This window comes from Pelobates fuscus, chromosome 6 (genome assembly GCF_036172605.1).
Source record: "Pelobates fuscus isolate aPelFus1 chromosome 6, aPelFus1.pri, whole genome shotgun sequence".
Taxonomy (NCBI): Eukaryota; Metazoa; Chordata; class Amphibia; order Anura; family Pelobatidae; genus Pelobates; species Pelobates fuscus.
In genome coordinates this window covers 12,971,851-12,992,967 of record NC_086322.1, presented here as the reverse complement: position 1 = coordinate 12,992,967, position 21,117 = coordinate 12,971,851, and the positions used below count along the sequence as shown (strand labels likewise).

At 52.1% G+C, this 21,117-nt stretch overlaps 1 protein-coding gene across 2 annotated transcripts in view; it reads left to right on the top strand.

The window, feature by feature from the left end:
• The first annotated feature begins 1,239 nt into the window (after positions 1 to 1,239).
• LOC134615280 (uncharacterized) overlaps positions 1,240 to 21,117 on the top strand; it is a 58,127-nt gene continuing 38,249 nt past the window's right edge. The window contains exon 1 of one of the 2 annotated variants that reach the window (XM_063459774.1): positions 1,240 to 1,362. In XM_063459774.1, coding sequence (XP_063315844.1) covers positions 1,302 to 1,362 — 61 coding nt within the window. In that variant the 5' untranslated portion in view covers positions 1,240 to 1,301. Of the gene's footprint in view, positions 1,363 to 2,089; positions 2,145 to 21,117 lie in introns of those variants that run through there. The other variant, XM_063459775.1, reaches the window with a different exon arrangement.

Here is a 21,117-nt window from a genome sequence, read left to right as displayed (position 1 = left end):
ATGTCAAAAGAGGAAGAAATGCAGACGGTGGTATATGGGGAGGGAGGCTGGCGTGATCATTAGGCACGTTGTTGGCTGGCGTAAAACCAAGGAAGGAGGAATACAAGACGGATGGGTATAAACAGAAAGTAGTATAGGCAGGGAGTAGCAGGAATAGGAAAGAGCACAAGGCTGGCAGGAATATCAAAACACATAAATAAATATCTACAAATAAAGAAACATGATACAGGAAGAAGGGTGCACCCATCATTGGCTGATTTAGCGTTCAAACAGCAGCTAGCTGCTTCAGTTCAGTGTGGTTTTATTTAATTATGTGAATTATTGACTTTGGGTGTGTCACTCTGCTTCCTTGCATACACATGTAATGTGATAATTCATATTCCGACATAGTAATAATTATCTAACATTACATCAGTTTAACCACCAATAAATCACTAATCACTTATCACTAACCTTATCAAAACAGAAACATAGAAACATAGAATGTGACGGCAGATAAGAGCCATTCGGCCCATCTAGTCTGCCCAGTTTTCTAAATACTTTCATTAGTCCCTGGCCTTATCTTATAGTTAGGATAGCCTTATGCCTATCCCACGCATGCTTAAACTCTTTACTGTGTTAACATCTACCACTTCAGCTGGAAGGCTATTCCATGCATCCACTACCCTCTCAGTAAAGTAATACTTCCTGATATTATTTTTAAACCTTTGTCCCTTTAATTTAAGACTATGTCCTCTTGTTGTGGTAGTTTTTCTTCTTTTAAATATAGTCTCCTCCTTTACTGTGTTGATTCCCTTTATGTATTTAAATGTTTCTATCATATCCCCCCTGTCTCGCCTTTCCTCCAAGCTATACATGTTAAGATCCTTTAACCTTTCCTGGTAAGTTTTATCCTGCAATCCATGAACCAGTTTAGTAGCCCTTCTCTGAACTCTCTATAAGGTATCAATATCCTTCTGGAGATACGGTGTCCAGTACTGCGTACAGAACATGTTTATTATTTATTTATTTTTTTGCAATTCTTTTTTTTATTAAGGTAAATGCACAAAATATACATACCAATCAGAATGCTTTATGTTTTCAAGAATATTTGTGTGTGTAGTGGATGCAGTGAGAGTAGGTAAGGGCAGGTGAGTAGTCATGGTCTCATCAGAAGACATTGGGGTGAGTTCTTAAACTTAAAACAGCTGGAAATCCCCAAGAAAAAATCCCTGCTACTTCTAGTCACATGCTGAGAACTGAGCTGATTTTACTTTTAACTTGTATTAGCTGACAGCAGGTTGTGTCTGACTTAACTGAAGATGGTCTTCCCAATATCTCCAGCCACTGTCCCCTATATGCTCTGCATCGTTGTCCTAACAGGTGAGTCTCGGCTCATATCACTCACTGCCTTAGCAATGCTACATTGTTTATATCCCCAGCCACTGTCCCCTATATGCTCCCCATTGTGTCCTAACAGGTGAGTCTCGCCTTATATTACACACTGCCTTAGCAATGCTACATTGTTTATATCCCCAGCCACTGTCCCCTATGTGCTCCCCATTGTGTCCTAACAGGTGAGCCTCGCCTTATATCACACACTGCCTTAGCAATGCTACATTGTTTGTATCTCCAGCCACTGTCCCCTATATGCTCCCCATCGTTGTCCTAACAGGTGAGTCTCACCTGATATCACACACTGCCTTAGCAATGCTACATTGTTTGTATCTCCAGCCACTGTCCCCTCTATGCTCCCCATTGTTTTCCTAACAGGTGAGTCTCACCTGATATCACACACTGCCTTAGCAATGCTACATTGTTTGTATCTCCAGCCACTGTCCCCTATATGCTCCCCATTGTTGTCCTAACAGGTGAGTCTCGCCTTATATCACACACTGCCTTAGCAATGCTACATTGTTTGTATCTCCAGCCACTGTCCCCTATATGCTCCCCATCGTTGTCCTAACAGGTGAGTCTCACCTGATATCACACACTGCTTTAGCAATGCTACATTGTTTGTATCTCCAGCCACTGTCCCCTATATGCTCCCCATCGTTGTCCTAACAGGTGAGCCTCGCCTTATATCACACACTGCCTTAGCAATGCTACATTATTTGTATCTCCAGCCACTGTCCCCTATATGCTCCCCATCGTTGTCCTAACAGGTGAGTCTCGCCTTATATCACACACTGCCTTAGTAATGCTACATTGTTTAGTCTGAATATTTACCTGTGAAGTCAGTGAAGTGCATTTTACCTGCAGAGGAAGGTGTTAGGTTACATGCCCACCCAGCGTGTTGTAAATGGGTTTATTTACTAAGCAATGAATTGTAGTCAACTGGAAAATACATTTGATAACTTGTCAAAATATAAACTGAAAAAAATCAATTCTTCTGTTTTCTCAGTTTGGTTTTTTTTTGTTTTTGTTTTTAGAAATTTTGTAAATCTGCTTTTTTAATCAATAATTCCCTTTCTAGTGAATAAAGCAATGCAGTGTTTGTTTTAAAACAAGACTGAAAGTTACAGTGAAATAACTGGTTTCTTAGGACTGTTTTTGTGGTAGTTGTGGTATTTCATGTTATACTGAATAACGCCTGGTATAGCCTGGTATATTCAGTGTTACCAGATAGGCTTCCTGCCCTGACTGAGGTTTTAATGTTTACTCCTAGACACCAGGAATACAATATATCACATAGTCTGGTCATTATCTACACAGTACAGACTGCACCTGTGAGATCTAGTGTATCCAGATCACCGTCATTATACTGCATATTTATTGATTCTGCATTCGACAAGCCAGGATTGTTTGAAATGAGTGAGGTAGTAAGCATAGAGAGACAAGTATAGTGAAAAATCTCAAGTGCCAGCACCCACTACAGCCGCTATCCCCCTGCACCCACTAACTACAGCCGTTATCCCACTGCACCCACTAACTACAGCCGCTATCCCCCTGCACCCACTAACTACAGCCGTTATCCCACTGCACCCACTAACTACAGCCCCTATCCCCCTGCACCCACTAACTACAGCCCCTATCCCCCTGCACCCACTAACTACAGCCCCTATCCCCCTGCACCCACTAACTACAGCCCCTATCCCCCTGCACCGACTAACTAAAGCCCCTATCCCCCAACACCCACTTACTACAGCCCCTATCCCACTGCACCCACTAATTACAGTCCCTATCCCCCTGCACCCACTAACTACAGCCCCTATCCCCCTGCACCCATTAACTGCAGCCCCTATCCTCCTGCACCCATTAACTGCAGCCCCTATCCTCCTGCACCCACTAACTACAGCCCCTATCCCCCTGCATCCACTAACTACAGACCCTATCCCCCAACACCCACTTACTACAGCCCCTGTCCCACTGCACCCACTAACTACAGCCCCAATCCCACTGCACCCACTAACTCCAGCCCCTATCCCCCTGCATCCACTAACTACAGCCCCTATCCCCCTGCACCCACTAACTACAGCCCCTATCCCACTGCACCCACTAACTACAGTCCCTATCCCCCTGCATCCACGAACTACAGTCCCTATCCGACTGCACCCACTAACTACAGCCCCTATCCCCCTGCACCCACTAACTACAGCCCCCATCCCCCTGCACCCACAAACTACAGCCCCTATCCCCCTGCACCCACGAACTACAGTCCCTATCCCCCTGCACCCACTAACTACAGCTCCTATCCCCATGCACCATTAACTACAGTCACTATCCTCCTGCACCCACTAACTACAGTCCCTATCCTCCTGCACCCACTAACTACAGCCCCTATCCCCCTGCATCCACTAACTACAGCCCCTATCCCACTGCACCCACTAACTCCAGCCCCTATCCCCCTGCATCCACTTACTACAGCCCCAATCCCACTGCACCCACTAACTCCAGCCCCTATCCCCCTGCATCCACTTACTACAGCCCCTATCCCCCTGCATCCACTTACTACAGCCCCTATCCCCCTGCACCCACTAACTACAGCCCCTATCCCACTGCACCCACTAACTACAGCCCCTATCCCACTGCACCCACTTACTACAGCCCCTATCCCCCTGCAACCACTAATTACAGATCCTATCACCCTGCATCCACTAACTACAGCCCCTATCCCCCTGCACCCACTTACTACAGTCCCTATCCCCCTGCACCCACTAACTACAGCCCCTATCCCCCTGCACCCACTAACTATAGCCCCTATCCCCCTGCACCCACTAACTACAGCCCCTATCCCCCTGCACCCACTAATTACAGTCCCTATCCCCCTGCACCCATTAACTACAGCCCCTATCCCCCTGCACCCATTAACTACAGTCCCTATCCCACTGCACCCACTAACTGCAGCCCCTATCCTCCTGCACCCACTAACTACAGCCCCTACCCCCTGCATCCACTAACTACAGATCCTATCCCCCAACACCCACTTACTACAGCCCCTATCCCACTGCACCCACTAACTACAGCCCCAATCCCACTGCACCCACTAACTCCAGCCCCTATCCCCCTGCATCCACTTACTACAGTCCCTATCCCCCTGCATCCACTTACTACAGCCCCTATCCCCCTACACCCACTAACTACAGCCCCTATCCCCCTGCACCCACTAACTACAGCCCTTATCCCCCTGCACCCACTAACTACAGCCCTTATCCCCCTGCACCCACTAACTAGAGCCCCTATCCCCCTGCACCCATTAACTACAGTCCCTATCCCACTGCACCCATTAACTGCAGCCCCTATCCCCCTGCACCCACTAACTAATGCCCCTATCCCCCAACACCCACTTACTACAGCCCCAATCCCACTGCACCCACTAACTACAGCCTCTATCCACCTGCATCCACTAACTACAGCCCCTATCCACCTGCATCCACTAACTACGGCCCCTATCCCCCTGCACCCACTATCTACGGCCCCTATCCCCCTGCACCCACTATCTACAGCCCCTATCCCCCTGCACCCACTATCTACAGCCCCTATCCCCCTGCACCCACTATCTACAGCCCCTATCCCCCTGCACCCACTATCTACAGCCCCTATCCCCCTGCACCCACTATCTACAGCCCCTATCCCCCTGCATCCACTAACTACAGCCCCTATCCCCCTGCATCCACTAACTACAGCCCCTATCCCCCTGCACCCACTAACTACAGCCCCTATACCCCTGCACCCACTAACTACAGCCCCTATCCCCCTGCACCCACTAACTACAGCCCTTATCCCCCTGCACCCACTAACTAGAGCCCCTATCCCCCTGCATCCATTAACTACAGTCCCTATCCCACTGCACCCATTAACTGCAGCCCCTATCCCCCTGCACCCACTAACTAATGCCCCTATCCCCCAACACCCACTAACTACAGCCCCTATCCCACTGCACCCACTAACTACAGCCCCAATCCCACTGCACCCACTAACTACAGCCCCTATCCCCCTGCACCATTAAAAACAGCCCCTATCCTACTGCACCCACCAACTACAGCCCCTTTCCCCCTGCACCCACTAATTACAGCCCTTATTCCCCTGCATCCACTAACTACAGTCCCTATCCCCCTGCACCCACTAACTACAGCCTCTATCCACCTGCATCCACTAACTACAGCCCCTATCCACCTGCATCCACTAACTACGGCCCCTATCCCCCTGCACCCACTAACTACAGCCCCTATCCCCCTGCACCCACTAACTACAGCCCCTATCCCCCTGCACCCACTAACTACAGCCCCTATCCCCCTGCACCCATTAACTACAGTCCCTATCCCACTGCACCCATTAACTGCAGCCCCTATCCCACTGCACCCATTAACTGCAGCCCCTATCCTCCTGCACCCACTAACTACAGCCCCTATCCCCCTGCATCCACTAACTACAGATCCTATCCCCCAACACCCACTTACTACAGCCCCTATCCCCCTGCACCCACTTACTACAGTCCCTATCCCCGTGCATCCACTAACTACAGCCCCTATCCCCCATGCACCATTAACTACAGTCCCTATCCTCCTGCACCCACTAACTACAGCCCCTATCCCCCTGCATCCACTAACTACAGCCCCTATCCCCAACACCCACTTACTACAGCCCTTATCCCACTTCACCCACTAACTCCAGCCCCTATCCCCCTGCACCCACTAACTCCAGCCCCTATCCCCCTGCACCCACTAACTCCAGTCCCTACCCCCCTGCACCCACTAACTACATCCCCTACCCCCCTGCACCTACTAACTACAGCCCCTATCCTCCTGCACCCACTAACTACAGCCCCTATCCCCCTGCATCCACTAACTACAGCCCCTATCCCCCCTGCATCCACTAACTACAGCCCCTATCCCCCTGCATCCACTAACTACAGCCCCTATCCCCCTGCATCCACTAACTACAGCCCCTATCCCCCTGCACCCACTTACTACAGCCCCTATCCCACTGCACCCACTAACTACAGCCCCTATCCCCCTGCACCCACTTACTACAGTCCCTATCCCCCTGCACCCACTAATTACAGACCCTATCCCCCTGCACCCACTAATTACAGACCCTATCACCCAGCATCCACTTACTACAGTCCCTATCACCCTGCATCCACTAACTACAGCCCCTGTCCCCTTACACCCACTAACTACAGCCACTATCCCCCTGCACCCACTAACTACAGCCCCTATCCCCCTGCACCCACTAACTACAGCCCCTATCCCCCTGCATCCACTAACTACAGCCCCTATCCCCCTGCATCCACTAACTGCAGCCCATGCCCCCCTGCATCCACTAACTACAGCCCCTGTCCCCCTGCACCCACTAACTGCAACCCCTATCCCTCTGCACCCACTAACTACAGCCCCTATCCCCCTGCACCCACTGACTACAGCCCCTATCCCCCTGCACCCACTGACTACAGCCCCTATCCCCCTGCACCCACTGACTACAGCCCCTATCCCCCTGCATCCACTAACTACAGCCCCTATCCCCCTGCATCCACTAACTACAGCCTCTATCCACCTGCATCCACTAACTACAGCCTCTATCCACCTGCATCCACTAACTACAGCCCCTATCCTCCAGCACCCACTAACTACAGCCCCTATCCTCCAGCACCCACTAACTACAGCCCCTATCCTCCCCATGCACCCATTAACTACAGCCCCTATCCTCCAGCACCCACTAACTACAGCCCCTATCCTCCCCATGCACCCATTAACTACAGCCCCTATCCCCCTGCATCCACTAACTACAGCCCCTATCCCTCTGCACCCACTAACTACAGCCCCTATCCCCCTGCACCTACTAACTACAGCTCCTATCCCCCTGCACCCACTAACTACAGCTCCTATCCCCCTGCATCCACTAACTACAGCCCCTATCCCCCTGCATCCACTAACTACAGCCCCTATCCCCCTGCATCCACTAACTACAGCCCCTATCCCCCTGCACCAACTAACTACAGCCCCTCTCCCCCTGCACCAACTAACTACAGCCCCTCTCCCCCTGCATCCACTATCTACAGCCTCTATCCACCTGCATCCACTAACTACAGCCCCTATCCACCTGCATCCACTAACTACAGCCCCTATCCTCCCCATGCACCCACTAACTACAGCCCCTATCCTCCCCATGCACCCACTAACTACAGCCCCTATCCTCCCCATGCACCCACTAACTACAGCCCCTATCCCTCTGCACCCACTAACTACAGCCCCTATCCCCTTGCACCCACTAACTACAGCCCCTATCCCCCTGCACCCACTAACTACAGCCCCTATCCCCCTGCACCCACTAACTACAGCCCCTGTCCCCCTGCATCCACTAGCTACAGCCCCTATCCCCCTGCACCCAATAACTACAGCCCCTGTCCCCCTGCACCCACTAACTGCAACCCTATCCCTCTGCATCCACTAACTACAGCCCCTATCCCCCTGCATCCACTAACTACAGCCCCTATCCCCCTGCACCCACTGAATACAGCCCCTATCCACCTGCATCCACTAACTACAGCCCCGATCCCCCTACACTCACTAACTACAGCCCCTATCCTCCCCATGCACCCACTAACTACAGCGCCTATCCCCCTGCATCCACTAACTACAGCCCCTATCCCTCTGCACCCACTAACTACAGCCCCTATCCCCTGCACCCACTAACTACAGCCCCTATCCCCTGCACCCACTAACTACAGCCCCTATCCCCTGCACCCACTAACTACAGCCCCTATCCCCTGCACCCACTAACTACAGCCCCTATCCCCCTGCACCCACTAACTACAGCCCCTATCCCCCTGCATCCACTAACAGCCCATATCCACCTGCATCCACTAACTACAGCCCCTATCCACCTGCATCCACTAACTACAGCCCCTATCCACCTGCATCCACTAACTACAGCCCCTATCCCCCTGCACCCCTATCCTCCTGCACCCACTAACTACAGCCCTTATCCCCCTGCACCCATTAACTACAGCCCTTATCCCCCTGCACCCATTAACTACAGCCCCTATCCTCCTGCACCCACTAACTACAGCCCCTATCCTCCTGCACCCACTAACTACAGCCCCTATCCTCCTGCACCCACTAACTACAGCCCCTATCCTCCTGCACCCACTAACTACAGCCCCTATCCTCCTGCACCCACTAACTACAGCCCCTATCCTCCTGCACCCACTAACTACAGCCCCTATCCCCCTGCAGCCACTAACTACAGCCCCAATCCCCCTGCACCCACTAACTACAGCCCCTATCCTCCTGCACCCACTAACTACAGCCCCTATCCTCCTGCACCCACTAACTACAGCCCCTATCCTCCTGCACCCACTAACTACAGCCCCTATCCTCCTGCACCCACTAACTACAGCCCCTATCCCCCTGCACCCACTAACCACAGCACCTATCCACCTGCATCCATAAACTACAGCCCTTATTACCCCCTGCACCCACTAACTACAGCCCCTATTCCAATGCACCCACTAACTACAGCCCTTATCCCCCTGCACCCACCTACTACACTCCATGTTACCCCCTGCACCCAGTAACTAAACCCTCACTCGCAGGGGCCCGGCTGCCCTGTTGACCACTGCTGTTACAATGTAACATTTCTCTCTTGCAGAGAGCTGGCAGGCTGCTCACAGGGGCATATATATCTGTATGTAGTGTAGTATAGCACCAGGGCACTTTAACACACTCACTGATCGATGGAGATATATATATCTGTATGTAGTGTGGTATAGCACCAGCAGTGGCGGATCCAGAACCTGATCTCGGGAGGGGCACTTGTAGATTATTTAAAGAAATAATCCAGGCACAATAACAACTACAGCTCAGTGTAGTAGTTATGGCGCCAGTAGTGCCAGGATCCCATCCCAGAGTAAGTAGTCAAACCGTTGACAACTTACCTGGGGTCTGCTGGGATATTGGGCATAGGAACAGTGGTATGTGTTAGGGGTGAAGTGTGTGTGTGTGAGTGGTAAGGTGCGAGTGCGTGAGGGTGGCAGTGTATGTCAGGGTTGCAGTGTGTGTGTGTTAGGGGGCAGTGTATGTGTGGGGCAGTGTGTGTGTGTGTGTGAGCAGTGCAGTGTGTATGTGAGGGTGGCAGTGTGTGTGAGAGTTGCAGTGTGTGTGTGTGTTTGGGGCGGTGTGTGTATGGAGGGCAGTGTTTGTGGGGCAGTGTGTGTATTGTGTGTATGGGGGCAGTGTGTGTGGGGCAGTGCGTGCAGTGTGTGTATGGGGGCAGTGTTTGTGGGGCAGTGTGTGTAGTGTGCGTATGGGGGCAGTGCTTGTGGGGCAGTGTGTGTAGTGTGTGTATGGGGGCAGTGTTTGTGGGGCAGTGTGTGTAGTGTGTGTATGGGGGCAGTGTTTGTGGGGCAGTGTGTGTAGTGTGTGTATGGGGGCAGTGTTTGTGGGGCAATGTGTGTAGTGTGTGCATGGGGGCAGTGTTTGTGGGGCAGTGTGTGTAGTGTGTGCATGGGGGCAGTATTTGTGGGGCGGTGTGTGCAGTGTGTGCATGGGGGCAGTATTTGTGGGGCGGTGTGTGCAGTGTGTGTATGGGGGCAGTGTTTGTGGGGTAGTGTGTGTATGGGGGCAGTGTTTGTGAGGCAATGTGTGTAGTGTGTGCATGGGGCAATGTGTGTAGTGTGTGTATGGGGCTGTGTTTGTGGGGCAGTGTGTGTGCATGGGGGCAGTGTTTGTGGGGCAGTGTGTGTAGTGTGTGTATGGGGCAGTGTTTGTGGGGCAATGTGTGTAGTGTGTGTATGGGGCAGTGTTTGTGGGGCAGTGTGAGTAGTGTGTGCATGGGGGCAGTGTTTGTGGGGCGGTGGGGGCAGTGTGTGTGTGAGGGCAGTGTTTGTGGGGCACTGTGTGTAGTGTGTGTATGGGGGCAGTGTTTGTGGGGCAATGTGTGTAGTGTGTGCATGGGGGCAGTGTTTGTGGGGCAGTGTGTGTAGTGTGTGTATGGGGCAGTGTTTTGGGGCAATGTGTGTAGTGTGTGCATGGGGCAGTGTTTGTGGGGCAGTGTGTGTAGTGTGTGTGTATGGGGCAGTGTTTGTGGGGCAGTGTGTGTAGTGTGTGCATGGGGCAGTGTTTGTGGGGCAGTGTGTGTAGTGTGTGTATGGGGCAGTGTTTGTGGGGCAATGTGTGTAGTGTGTGTATGGGGCAGTGTTTGTGGGGCAGTGTGAGTAGTGTGTGCATGGGGGCAGTGTTTGTGGGGCGGTGGGGGCAGTGTGTGTGTGAGGGCAGTGTTTGTGGGGCACTGTGTGTAGTGTGTGTATGGGGGCAGTGTTTGTGGGGCAATGTGTGTAGTGTGTGCATGGGGGCAGTGTTTGTGGGGCAGTGTGTGTAGTGTGTGTATGGGGCAGTGTTTTGGGGCAATGTGTGTAGTGTGTGCATGGGGCAGTGTTTGTGGGGCAGTGTGTGTAGTGTGTGTGTATGGGGCAGTGTTTGTGGGGCAGTGTGTGTAGTGTGTGCATGGGGCAGTGTTTGTGGGGCAGTGTGTGTAGTGTGTGCATGGGGGCAGTGTTTGTGGGGCAGTGTGTGTGTAGTGTGTGCATGGGGGCAGTGTTTGTGGGGCAGTGTGTGTAGTGTGTGTATGGGGGCAGTGTTTGTGGGGCAGTGTGTGTAGTGTGTGTATGGGGGCAGTGTTTGTGGGGCGGTGTGTGCAGTGTGTGTATGGGGCAGTGTTTGTGGGGCAGTGTGTGTAGTGTGTGCATGGGGCAGTGTTTGTGGGGCAGTGTGTGTAGTGTGTGCATGGGGCAGTGTTTGTGGGGCAGTGTGTGTAGTGTGTGCATGGGGGCAGTGTTTGTGGGGCAGTGTGTGTAGTGTGTGCATGGGGGCAGTGTTTGTGGGGCAATGTGTGTAGTGTGTGCATGGGGGCAGTGTTTGTGGGGCAGTGTGTGTGTAGTGTGTGCATGGGGGCAGTGTTTGTGGGGCAGTGTGTGTAGTGTGTGTATGGGGGCAGTGTTTGTGGGGCAGTGTGTGTAGTGTGTGTATGGGGGCAGTGTTTGTGGGGCAGTGTGTGTAGGGGGCAGTGTTTGTGGGGCAATGTGTGTAGTGTGTGCATGGGGGCAGTGTTTGTGGGGCAGTGTGTGTAGTGTGTGTATGGGGCAGTGTGTGCATGGGGGCAGTGTTTGTGGGGCAGTGTTTGTAGTGTGTGTATGGGGGCAGTGTTTGTGGGGCAATGTGTGTAGTGTGTGCATGGGGCAGTGTTTGTGGGGCAGTGTGTGTAGTGTGTGTATGGGGGCAGTGTTTGTGGGGCAGTGTGTGTAGTGTGTTTGTGGGGCAGTGTGTGCAGTGTGTGTAGTGTGTGTAGGGGGCAGTGTTTGTGGGGCAATGTGTGTAGTGTGTGTATGGGGGCAGTGTTTGTGGGGCAGTGTGTGTAGTGTGTGCATGGGGGCAGTGTTTGTGGGGCGGTGTGTGCAGTATGTGTATGGGGGCAGTGTTTGTGGGGCAGTGTGTGTAGTGTGTGCATGGGGGCAGTGTTTGTGGGGCAGTGTGTGTAGTGTGTGTATGGGGGCAGTGTTTGTGGGGCAGTGTGTGTAGTGTGTGTATGGGGGCAGTGTTTGTGGGGCAGTGTGTGTAGTGTGTATGGGGGCAGTGTTTGTGGGGCAGTGTGTGTAGTGTGTGTATGGGGGCAGTGTTTGTGGGGCGGTGTGTGCAGTGTGTGTATGGGGGCAGTGTTTGTGGGGCAGTGTGTGTATGAGGGCAGTGTTTGAGGGGCAGTGTGTGTAGTGTGTGTATGGGGGCAGTGTTTGTGAGGAAATGTGTGTAGTGTGTGCATGGGGCAGTGTTTGTGGGGCAGTGTGTGTAGTGTGTGTATGGGGCTGTGTTTGTGGGGCAGTGTGTGTAGTGTGTGTATGGGGCAGTGTGTGTGGTGTGTGCATGGGGCAGTGTTTGTGGGGCAGTGTGTGTAGTGTGTGCATGGGGGCAGTGTTTGTGGGGCAGTGTGTGTAGTGTGTGCATGGGGGCAGTGTTTGTGGGGCAGTGTGTAGTGTGTGTATGGGGGCAGTGTTTGTGGGGCAATGTGTGTAGTGTGTGCATGGGGGCAGTGTTTGTGGGGCAGTGTGTGTAGTGTGTGCATGGGGGCAGTGTTTGTTGGGCAGTGTGTGTGTAGTGTGTGCATGGGGGCAGTGTTTGTGGGGCAGTGTGTGTAGTGTGTGTATGGGGCAGTGTTTGTGGGGCAATGTGTGTAGTGTGTGTATAGGGCAGTGTTTGTGGGGCAGTGTGTGTAGTGTGTGTATGGGGCAGTGTTTGTGGGGCAATGTGTGTAGTGTGTGCATGGGGGCAGTGTTTGTGGGGCAGTTTGTGTAGTGTATGGGGGCAGTGTTTGTGGGGCAATGTGTGTAGTGTGTGCATGGGGGCAGTGTTTGTGGGGCAGTGTGTGTAGTGTGTGCATGGGGGCAGTGTTTGTGGGGCGGTGGGGGCAGTGTTTGTGGGGCAGTGTGTGTATGAGGGCAGTGTTTGTGGGGCACTGTGTGTAGTGTGTGTATGGGGGCAGTGTTTGTGGGGCAATGTGTGTAGTGTGTGTATGGGGGCAGTGTTTGTGGGGCAATGTGTGTAGTGTGTGCATGGGGCAGTGTTTTGGGGCAATGTGTGTAGTGTGTGCATGGGGCAGTGTTTGTGGGGCAGTGTGTGTAGTGTGTGTAGTGTGTGCATGGGGGCAGTGTTTGTGGGGCAGTGTGTGTAGTTTGTGTATGGGGCAGTGTGTGTAGTGTGTGCATGGGGGCAGTGTTTGTGGGGCAGTGTGTGTAGTGTGTGTATGGGGGCAGTGTTTGTGGGGCAATGTGTGTAGTGTGTTTATGGGGCAGAGTTTCTGGGGCAATGTGTGTAGTGTGTGCTTGGAGCGGTGTGTGTATGGAGGGCAGTGTTTGTGGGGCAGTGTGTGTATTGTGTGTATGGGGGCAGTGTGTGTGGGGCAGTGCGTGCAGTGTGTGTATGGGGGCAGTGTTTGTGGGGCAGTGTGTGTAGTGTGTGTATGGGGGCAGTGTTTGTGGGGCAATGTGTGCATGGGGGCAGTGTTTGTGGGGCAGTGTGTGTAGTGTGTGCATGGGGGCAGTGTTTGTGGGGCGGTGTGTGCAGTGTGTGTATGGGGGCAGTGTTTGTGGGGTAGTGTGTGTATGGGGGCAGTGTTTGTGAGGCAATGTGTGTAGTGTGTGCATGGGGCAATGTGTGTAGTGTGTGTATGGGGCTGTGTTTGTGGGGCAGTGTGTGTGCAGTGTGTGCATGGGGGCAGTGTTTGTGGGGCAGTGTGTGTAGTGTGTGTATGGGGCAGTGTTTGTGGGGCAATGTGTGTAGTGTGTGTATGGGGCAGTGTTTGTGGGGCAGTGTGAGTAGTGTGTGCATGGGGGCAGTGTTTGTGGGGCGGTGGGGGCAGTGTTTGTGGGGCAGTGTGTGTATGAGGGCAGTGTTTGTGGGGCACTGTGTGTAGTGTGTGTATGGGGGCAGTGTTTGTGGGGCAATGTGTGTAGTGTGTGCATGGGGGCAGTGTTTGTGGGGCAGTGTGTGTAGTGTGTGTATGGGGCAGTGTTTTGGGGCAATGTGTGTAGTGTGTGCATGGGGCAGTGTTTGTGGGGCAGTGTGTGTAGTGTGTGTATGGGGCAGTGTTTGTGGGGCAGTGTGTGTAGTGTGTGTATGGGGCAGTGTTTGTGGGGCAGTGTGTGTAGTGTGTGCATGGGGCAGTGTTTGTGGGGCAGTGTGTGTAGTGTGTGCATGGGGGCAGTGTTTGTGGGGCAGTGTGTGTGTAGTGTGTGCATGGGGGCAGTGTTTGTGGGGCAGTGTGTGTAGTGTGTGTATGGGGGCAGTGTTTGTGGGGCAGTGTGTGTAGTGTGTGTATGGGGGCAGTGTTTGTGGGGCGGTGTGTGCAGTGTGTGCATGGGGCAGTGTTTGTGGGGCAGTGTGTGTAGTGTGTGCATGGGGCAGTGTTTGTGGGGCAGTGTGTGTAGTGTGTGCATGGGGCAGTGTTTGTGGGGCAGTGTGTGTAGTGTGTGCATGGGGGCAGTGTTTGTGGGGCAGTGTGTGTAGTGTGTGCATGGGGCAGTGTTTGTGGGGCAATGTGTGTAGTGTGTGCATGGGGGCAGTGTTTGTGGGGCAGTGTGTGTGTAGTGTGTGCATGGGGGCAGTGTTTGTGGGGCAGTGTGTGTAGTGTGTGTATGGGGGCAGTGTTTGTGGGGCAGTGTGTGTAGTGTGTGTATGGGGCAGTGTGTGTATTGTGTGCATGGGGTCAGTGTTTGTGGGGCAGTGTGTGTAGTGGGCAGTGTGTGTATTGTGTGTAGGGGGCAGTGTTTGTGGGTCAGTGTGTGTATGGGGGCAGTGTTTGTGGGGCAATGTGTGTAGCGTGTGCATGGGGGCAGTGTTTGTGGGGCAGTGTGTGTATGAGGGCAGTGTTTGTGTGGCAGTGTGTGTAGTGTGTGTATGGGGGCAGTGTTTGTGGGGCAATGTTTGTAGTGTGTGCATGGGGGCAGTGTTTGTGGGGCAGTGTTAGTGGGGAAGTGTGTTTAGTGTGTGTATGGGGACAGTGTTTGTGGGGCAGTGTGTGTAGTGTGTGCATGGGGCAGTGTTTGTGGGGCTGTGTGTAGTGTGTGTATGGGGCAGTGTTTTTGGTCAATGTGTGTAGTCTGTGCATGGAGCAGTGTTTGTGGGGCAGTGTGTGTAGTGTGTGTGTATGGGGCAATGTTTGTGGGGCAGTGTGTGTAGTGTGTGCATGGGGGCAGTGTTTGTGGGGCAGTGTGTGTAGTGTGTGTATGGGGGCAGTGTATGTGGGGCAGTGTGTGTAGTGTGTGTATGGGGGCAGTGTTTGAGGGGCAGTGTGTGTAGTGTGTGTGTATGGGCAGTGTTTGTGGGGCAATGTGTGTAGTGTGTGCATGGGGGCAGTGTTTGTGGGGCAGTGTGTGTAGTGTGTTCATGGGGGCAGTGTTTGTGGGGCAGTGTGTGTAGTGTGTGTATGGGGCAGTGTTTGTGGGGGTCAGTGTGTGTAGTGTGTGTATGGGGCAGTGTTTGTGGGGCAGTGTGTGTAGTGTGTGCATGGGGGCAGTGTTTGTGGGGCAATGTGTGTAGTGTGTGCATGGGGGCAGTGTTTGTGGGGCAATGTGTGTAGTGTGTGCATGGGGACAGTGTTTGTGGGGCAGTGTTTGTGGGGCAGTGTTTGTGGGGCAATGTGTGTAGTGTGTGCATGGGGGCAGTGTTTGTGGGGCAATGTGTGTATTGTGTGCATGGGGCAGTGTTTGTGGGGCAATGTGTGTATGGGGGCAGTGTGTGTAGTGTGTGTATGGAGGCAGTGTTTGTGGGGCAATGTGTGCATGGGGGCAGTGTTTGTGGGGCAGTGTGTGTAGTGTGTGTATGGGGGCAGTGTTTGTGGGGCAATGTGTGTAGTGTGTGCATGGGGCAGTGTTTGTGGGGCAGTGTGTGTAGTATGTGTATGGGGGCAGTGTTTGTGGGGCAGTGTGTGTGCAGTGTGTGCATGGGGGCAGTGTTTGTGGGGCAGTGTGTGTAGTGTGTGCATGGGGGCAGTGTTTGTGGGGCAGTGTGTGTAGTGTGTGTATGGGGGCAGTGTTTGTGGGGCAGTGTGTGTAGTGTGTGCATGGGGGCAGTGTTTGTGGGGCAGTGTGTGTAGTGTGTGTATGGGGGCAGTGTTTGTGGGGCAGTGTGTGTAGTGTGTGCATGGGGGCAGTGTTTGTGGGGCGGTGTGTGCAGTGTGTGTATGTGTTTGTGGGGCAATGTGTGTGTATGGCGGCAGTGTTTGTGGGGCAGTGTGTGTGTATGGGGGCAGTGTTTGTGGGGCAGTGTGTGTAGTGTGTGTATGGGGGCAGTGTTTGTGGGGCAGTGTGTGTAGTGTGTGTGTATGGGGGCAGTGTTTGTGGGGCGGTGTGTGCAGTGTGTGTATGGGGGCAGTGTTTGTGGGGCAGTGTGTGTATGGGGGCAGTGTTTGTTTGGCAGTGTGTGTAGTGTGTGCATGGGGCAGTGTTTGTGGGGCAGTGTGTGTAGTGTGTGTATGGGGCAGTGTTTGTGGTCAATGTGTGTAGTGTGTGCATGGAGCAGTGTTTGTGGGGCAGTGTGTGTAGTGTGGTTATGGGGGCAGTGTTTGTGGGGCAGTGTGTGTAGTGTGTGTGTAGTTTGTGCATGGGGGCAGTGTTTGTGGGGCAGTGTGTGTAGTGTGTGTGTAGTTTGTGCATGGGGGCAGTGTTTGTGGGGCAGTGTGTGTAGTTTGTGTATGGGGCAGTGTGTGTAGTGTGTGCATGGGGGCAGTGTTTGTGGGGCAGTGTGTGTAGTGTGTGTATGGGGGCAGTGTTTGTGGGGCAGTGTGTGTAGTGTGAGTATGGGGCAGTGTTTGTGGGGCAGTGTGTGTAGTGTGAGTATGGGGCAGTGTTTGTGGGGCAGTGTGTGTAGTGTGTGCATGGGGCAGTGTTTGTGGGGCAGTGTGTGTTGTGTGTGCATGGGGCAGAGTTTGTGGGGCAATGTGTGTAGTGTGTGCTTGGGGCAGAGTTTGTGGGGCAATGTGTGTAGTGTGTGTATGGGGCAGTGTTTGTGGGGCAGTGTGTGTAGTGTGTGTATGGGGCAGTGTTTGTGGGGCAGTGTGTGTAGTGTGTGTATGGGGGCAGTGTTTGTGGGGCAGTGTGTGTAGTGTGTGTATGGGGCAGTGTGTGTATGGGGCAGTGTGTGTAGTGTGTGCATGGGGGCAGTGTTTGTGGGGCAGTGTGTGTAGTGGGCAGTGTGTGTATTGTGTGTAGGGGGCAGTGTTTGTGGGGCAGTGTGTAGTGTGTGTATGGGGGCAGTGTTTGTGGGGCAGTGTGTGTATGGGGGCAGTGTTTGTGGGGCAATTTGTGGGGCAGTGTGTGTATGAGGGCAGTGTTTGTGGGGCAGTGTGTGTAGTGTGTGTATGGGGGCAGTGTTTGTGGGGCAATGTGTGTAGTGTGTGCATGGGGGCAGTGTTTGTGGGGCAGTGTGTGTAGTGTGTGTATGGGGACAGTGTTTGTGGGGCAGTGTGTGTAGTGTGTTTGTGGGGCAGTGTGTGTAGTATGTGTATGGGGCAGTGTTTGTGGGGCAGTATGTGCAGTGTTTGTGGGGCAGTGTGTGTAGTGTGGTTATGGGGGCAGTGTTTGTGGGGCAGTGTGTGTAGTGTTTGTGGGGCAGTGTGTGTAGTGTGTTTGTGGGGCAGTGTTTGTGGGGCAGTGTGTGTAGTGTGTGCATGGGGGCAGTGTGTATAGTGTGTGTATGGGGCAGTGTTTGTGGCTCAGTGTGTGTAGTGTGTGTATGGGGGCAGTGTGTGTGTAGTGTGTGTATGGGCAGTGTTTGTGGGGCAATGTGTGTAGTGTATTCATGGGGGCAGTGTTTGTGGGGCAGTGTGTGTAGTGTGTGTGTGGGGGCAGTGTTTGTGGGGCAGTATGTGTAGTGTGTGTATGGGGGCAGTGTTTGTGGGGCAATGTGTGTAGTGTGTGCATGGGGGCAGTGTTTGTGGGGCAATGTGTGTAGTGTGTGCATGGGGGCAGTGTGTTTGTGGGGCAATGTGTGTATGGGGGCAGTGTGTGTAGTGTGTGTATGGCGGCAGTGTTTGTGGGGCAATGTGTGTAGTGTGTGCATGGGGGCAGTGTTTGTGGGGCAGTGTGTGTAGTGTGTGCATGGGGGCAGTGTTTGTGGGGCAATGTTTGTATGGGGCAGTGTGTGTAGTGTGTGTATGGGGGCAGTGTTTGTGGGGCAATGTGTGTAGTGTGTGCATGGGGGCAGTGTTTGTGGGGCAATGTGTGTATGGGGGCAGTGTGTGTAGTGTGTGTATGGGGGCAGTGTTTGTGGTTCAATGTGTGTAGTGTGTGCATGGGGGCAGTGTTTGTGGGGCAGTGTGCATAGTGTGTGCATGGGGGCAGTGTTTGTGGGGCAATGTGTGTATGGGGGCAGTGTGTGTATGGGGGCAGTGTTTGTGGGGCAATGTGTGTAGTGTGTGCATGGGGGCAGTGTTTGTGGGGCAATGTGTGTAGTGTGTGCATGGGGGCAGTGTTTGTGGGGCAATGTGTGTATGGGGGCAGTGTGTGTAGTGTGTGTATGGGGGCAGTGTTTGTGGGGCAATGTGTGTATGGGGGCAGTGTGTGTAGTGTGTGTATGGGGGCAGTGTTTGTGGGGCAATGTGTGTAGTGTGTGCATGGGGGCAGTGTTTGTGGGACAATGTGTGTATGGGGGCAGTGTGTGTAGTGTGTGTATGGGGGCAGTGTTTGTGGGGCAATGTGTGTAGTGTGTGCATGGGGGCAGTGTTTGTGGGGCATTGTGTGTATGGGGGCAGTGTGTGTAGTGTGTGTATGGGGGGTAAGGAGGCTTTTTTTTTATTTAATTAAAATTAATATATTTATATCCCCCCTCCCTGCTTACCTTTATTGATGAGGAGGGGGGACATATTTCGTTCCCTGTTGGTCCGGTGGTGGTGAGGTGAACTCTAGCCCAGCTACAGGGCTAGAGTTCACTCCTGCGAGATTTGGAGCGTTGCCGTGGTAACCGCGGCAACGCTGAGCTCTCGGGTCCTCTCTCACTCCCTCCCCTGCCGGCTGTCAGCAATGTGCCTGCCAACCGGGGAGGGAGAGCTCTGATCTCCCCTCCGGTCCGCAGGCACATTGCAGGGCTAGCACTTGGGCAATGCCAGCCCTGCATTAGCCGGCAGGGGAGAATCTCAGGGGGGGCAATTGCCCCGTTGCTCCCCCCTGGATCCGCCACTGAGCACCAGGGCCCTTTAATACACTCACAGACCGGCGGGGATATATATATATATATATCTGTATGTAGTGTGGTATAGCACCAGGGCCCTTTAATATACTCACAGACCGACGGGGATATATATATATATATATCTGTATGTAGTATAGCACCAGGGCCCTTTAACACTCTGAAAAGTCAGTGTTTACATTGAAAAGCCTGCAGGTACAGGCTATAGACACCAAAACCACTACATTAAGCTGTGTGTGTGCACCTGCTAGTGAGTGGGCTTGCTTGCATGTGTGTGTAAGTGTGTGCCTGCTAGTGAGTGAGCTTGTGTTTTTATGTCAATGAGCTTATGTATATCAGTGAAATTGTTTGTCTATGAGGCTGTGTATCAATGAGCTTGTGTGTGTCAGTGAGATTGTCTGTGTCTGCATGTGAGTATGCTTACTGTATAATTAAATGTTTTACTCTGAAAGGACATATATTTTATTTAAGAAAAAGCAATATAAATTTGCAATATATGGCGCAATGACTTATAGGGCTGGCATTTTTTTTTTTTCAAGGGCTCCTTTGTATCCCCAGTCCGGCCCTGGCTGTGTAGGCAGCTCAGCTGACCAATTTAGTACCTATCATGGCCATGTGTAATGAGAGTTGTAGTCTGTGTCAGTGTACGCATCTGTGTTTGTGTGTCAGTGTATGTATCTGTGCGTGTGTGTCAGTGTTTGTTTATGACAGTGTACGAATCTGTGCATGTGTGTCAGTGTTTGTGTGTGTCATTGTGTGTCATTGTATGCATATATTCATATGTGTCTTTATTTGTGTATCTGTACACATGTGTCATTGTTTCTGGATCTGTGTGTTAATCTGTGCATGCATGTCAGTATGTGTCAATTTAACAGTGTATGTGTTTTAAGCTGTGTTTATATATGTCACGCAGCATTGTTGCGGTGGCATTCCCACACGCTAAGGGGAATGCTGCCGGATGCTTACCTCTCCAGCAGACGCCCGCTTGTACTATAACTATAGGATTAATGATGTCTCCCACAAGTTATCATTGATAAAATCTATAAGGAGAGTGTTATGCTTGAGACTGCTCTATAGAGTACAGTGCGATGTTTTACACTGCTATATAAATCGACCTAATATGCTTCAATGGAAAATCTATTATTACACTTAAAGAGACACTATTGGCCCCCAGACCACTTCATCTCATTGAAGTGGTCTGGGTGCAGTGTCCCTGCCCTCCCTAGCCCTGGTTTTTCGGAAACTGCAAAGTTTACATTACAGGGTTAAGATTACCCCTAGTGGCTGTCTAGCCGACTACAGAGAATTGAGCAGTGAGACTGCAGGGGCATCATCAATACACCAAAACTGCTTCAGTAGGCTACAGTTGTTTTGGTGCGTATAGTGTCCCTTTAACTAAGTCAGATGCTGGTTTATACCTACGCTGCACTTGGCATTGCTCTACATATTATAGAATTATAGCCAGAATGAAAACGATGGATTTTAGATAAAAGGAGATACTTTCTAAACCACTTTATCCGTTTATGGAGCGTTCTATTAAACAATGTGCCAAGACAAACAAATCTATGAGAACATATATTATCGTCTTTCTTCTATCTTTTTCCTCCTGTATTTTCATGAAATGTGTAAATCAGAAAGTGTGTGAAGCGTAGCTCATTCCTATACGCTGTCCCACTAATGTGTGTGTGTGAAATACATCGAATTTATTATGTCAGGCTGTAAGTGCCTGTCCCTTGTCTGACATCAGATATTGCAAGAGTCCCCTCTGGTGGCTGATAGGAGCATTACATCTCAAGAATAGCAATCTGGAGAGCTTTCGAGGTCTGGAGTGTACCTTTAGATTTAATAAGGTCATGTCAGAATGACATTAGACACGCAGTGTACCTTTAGATTTAATTACATCCTAATATCCCCTCCCTCCCCTACCTGTGGTCAACAGGTGGGGCTATAAATGTAAAAATAAATG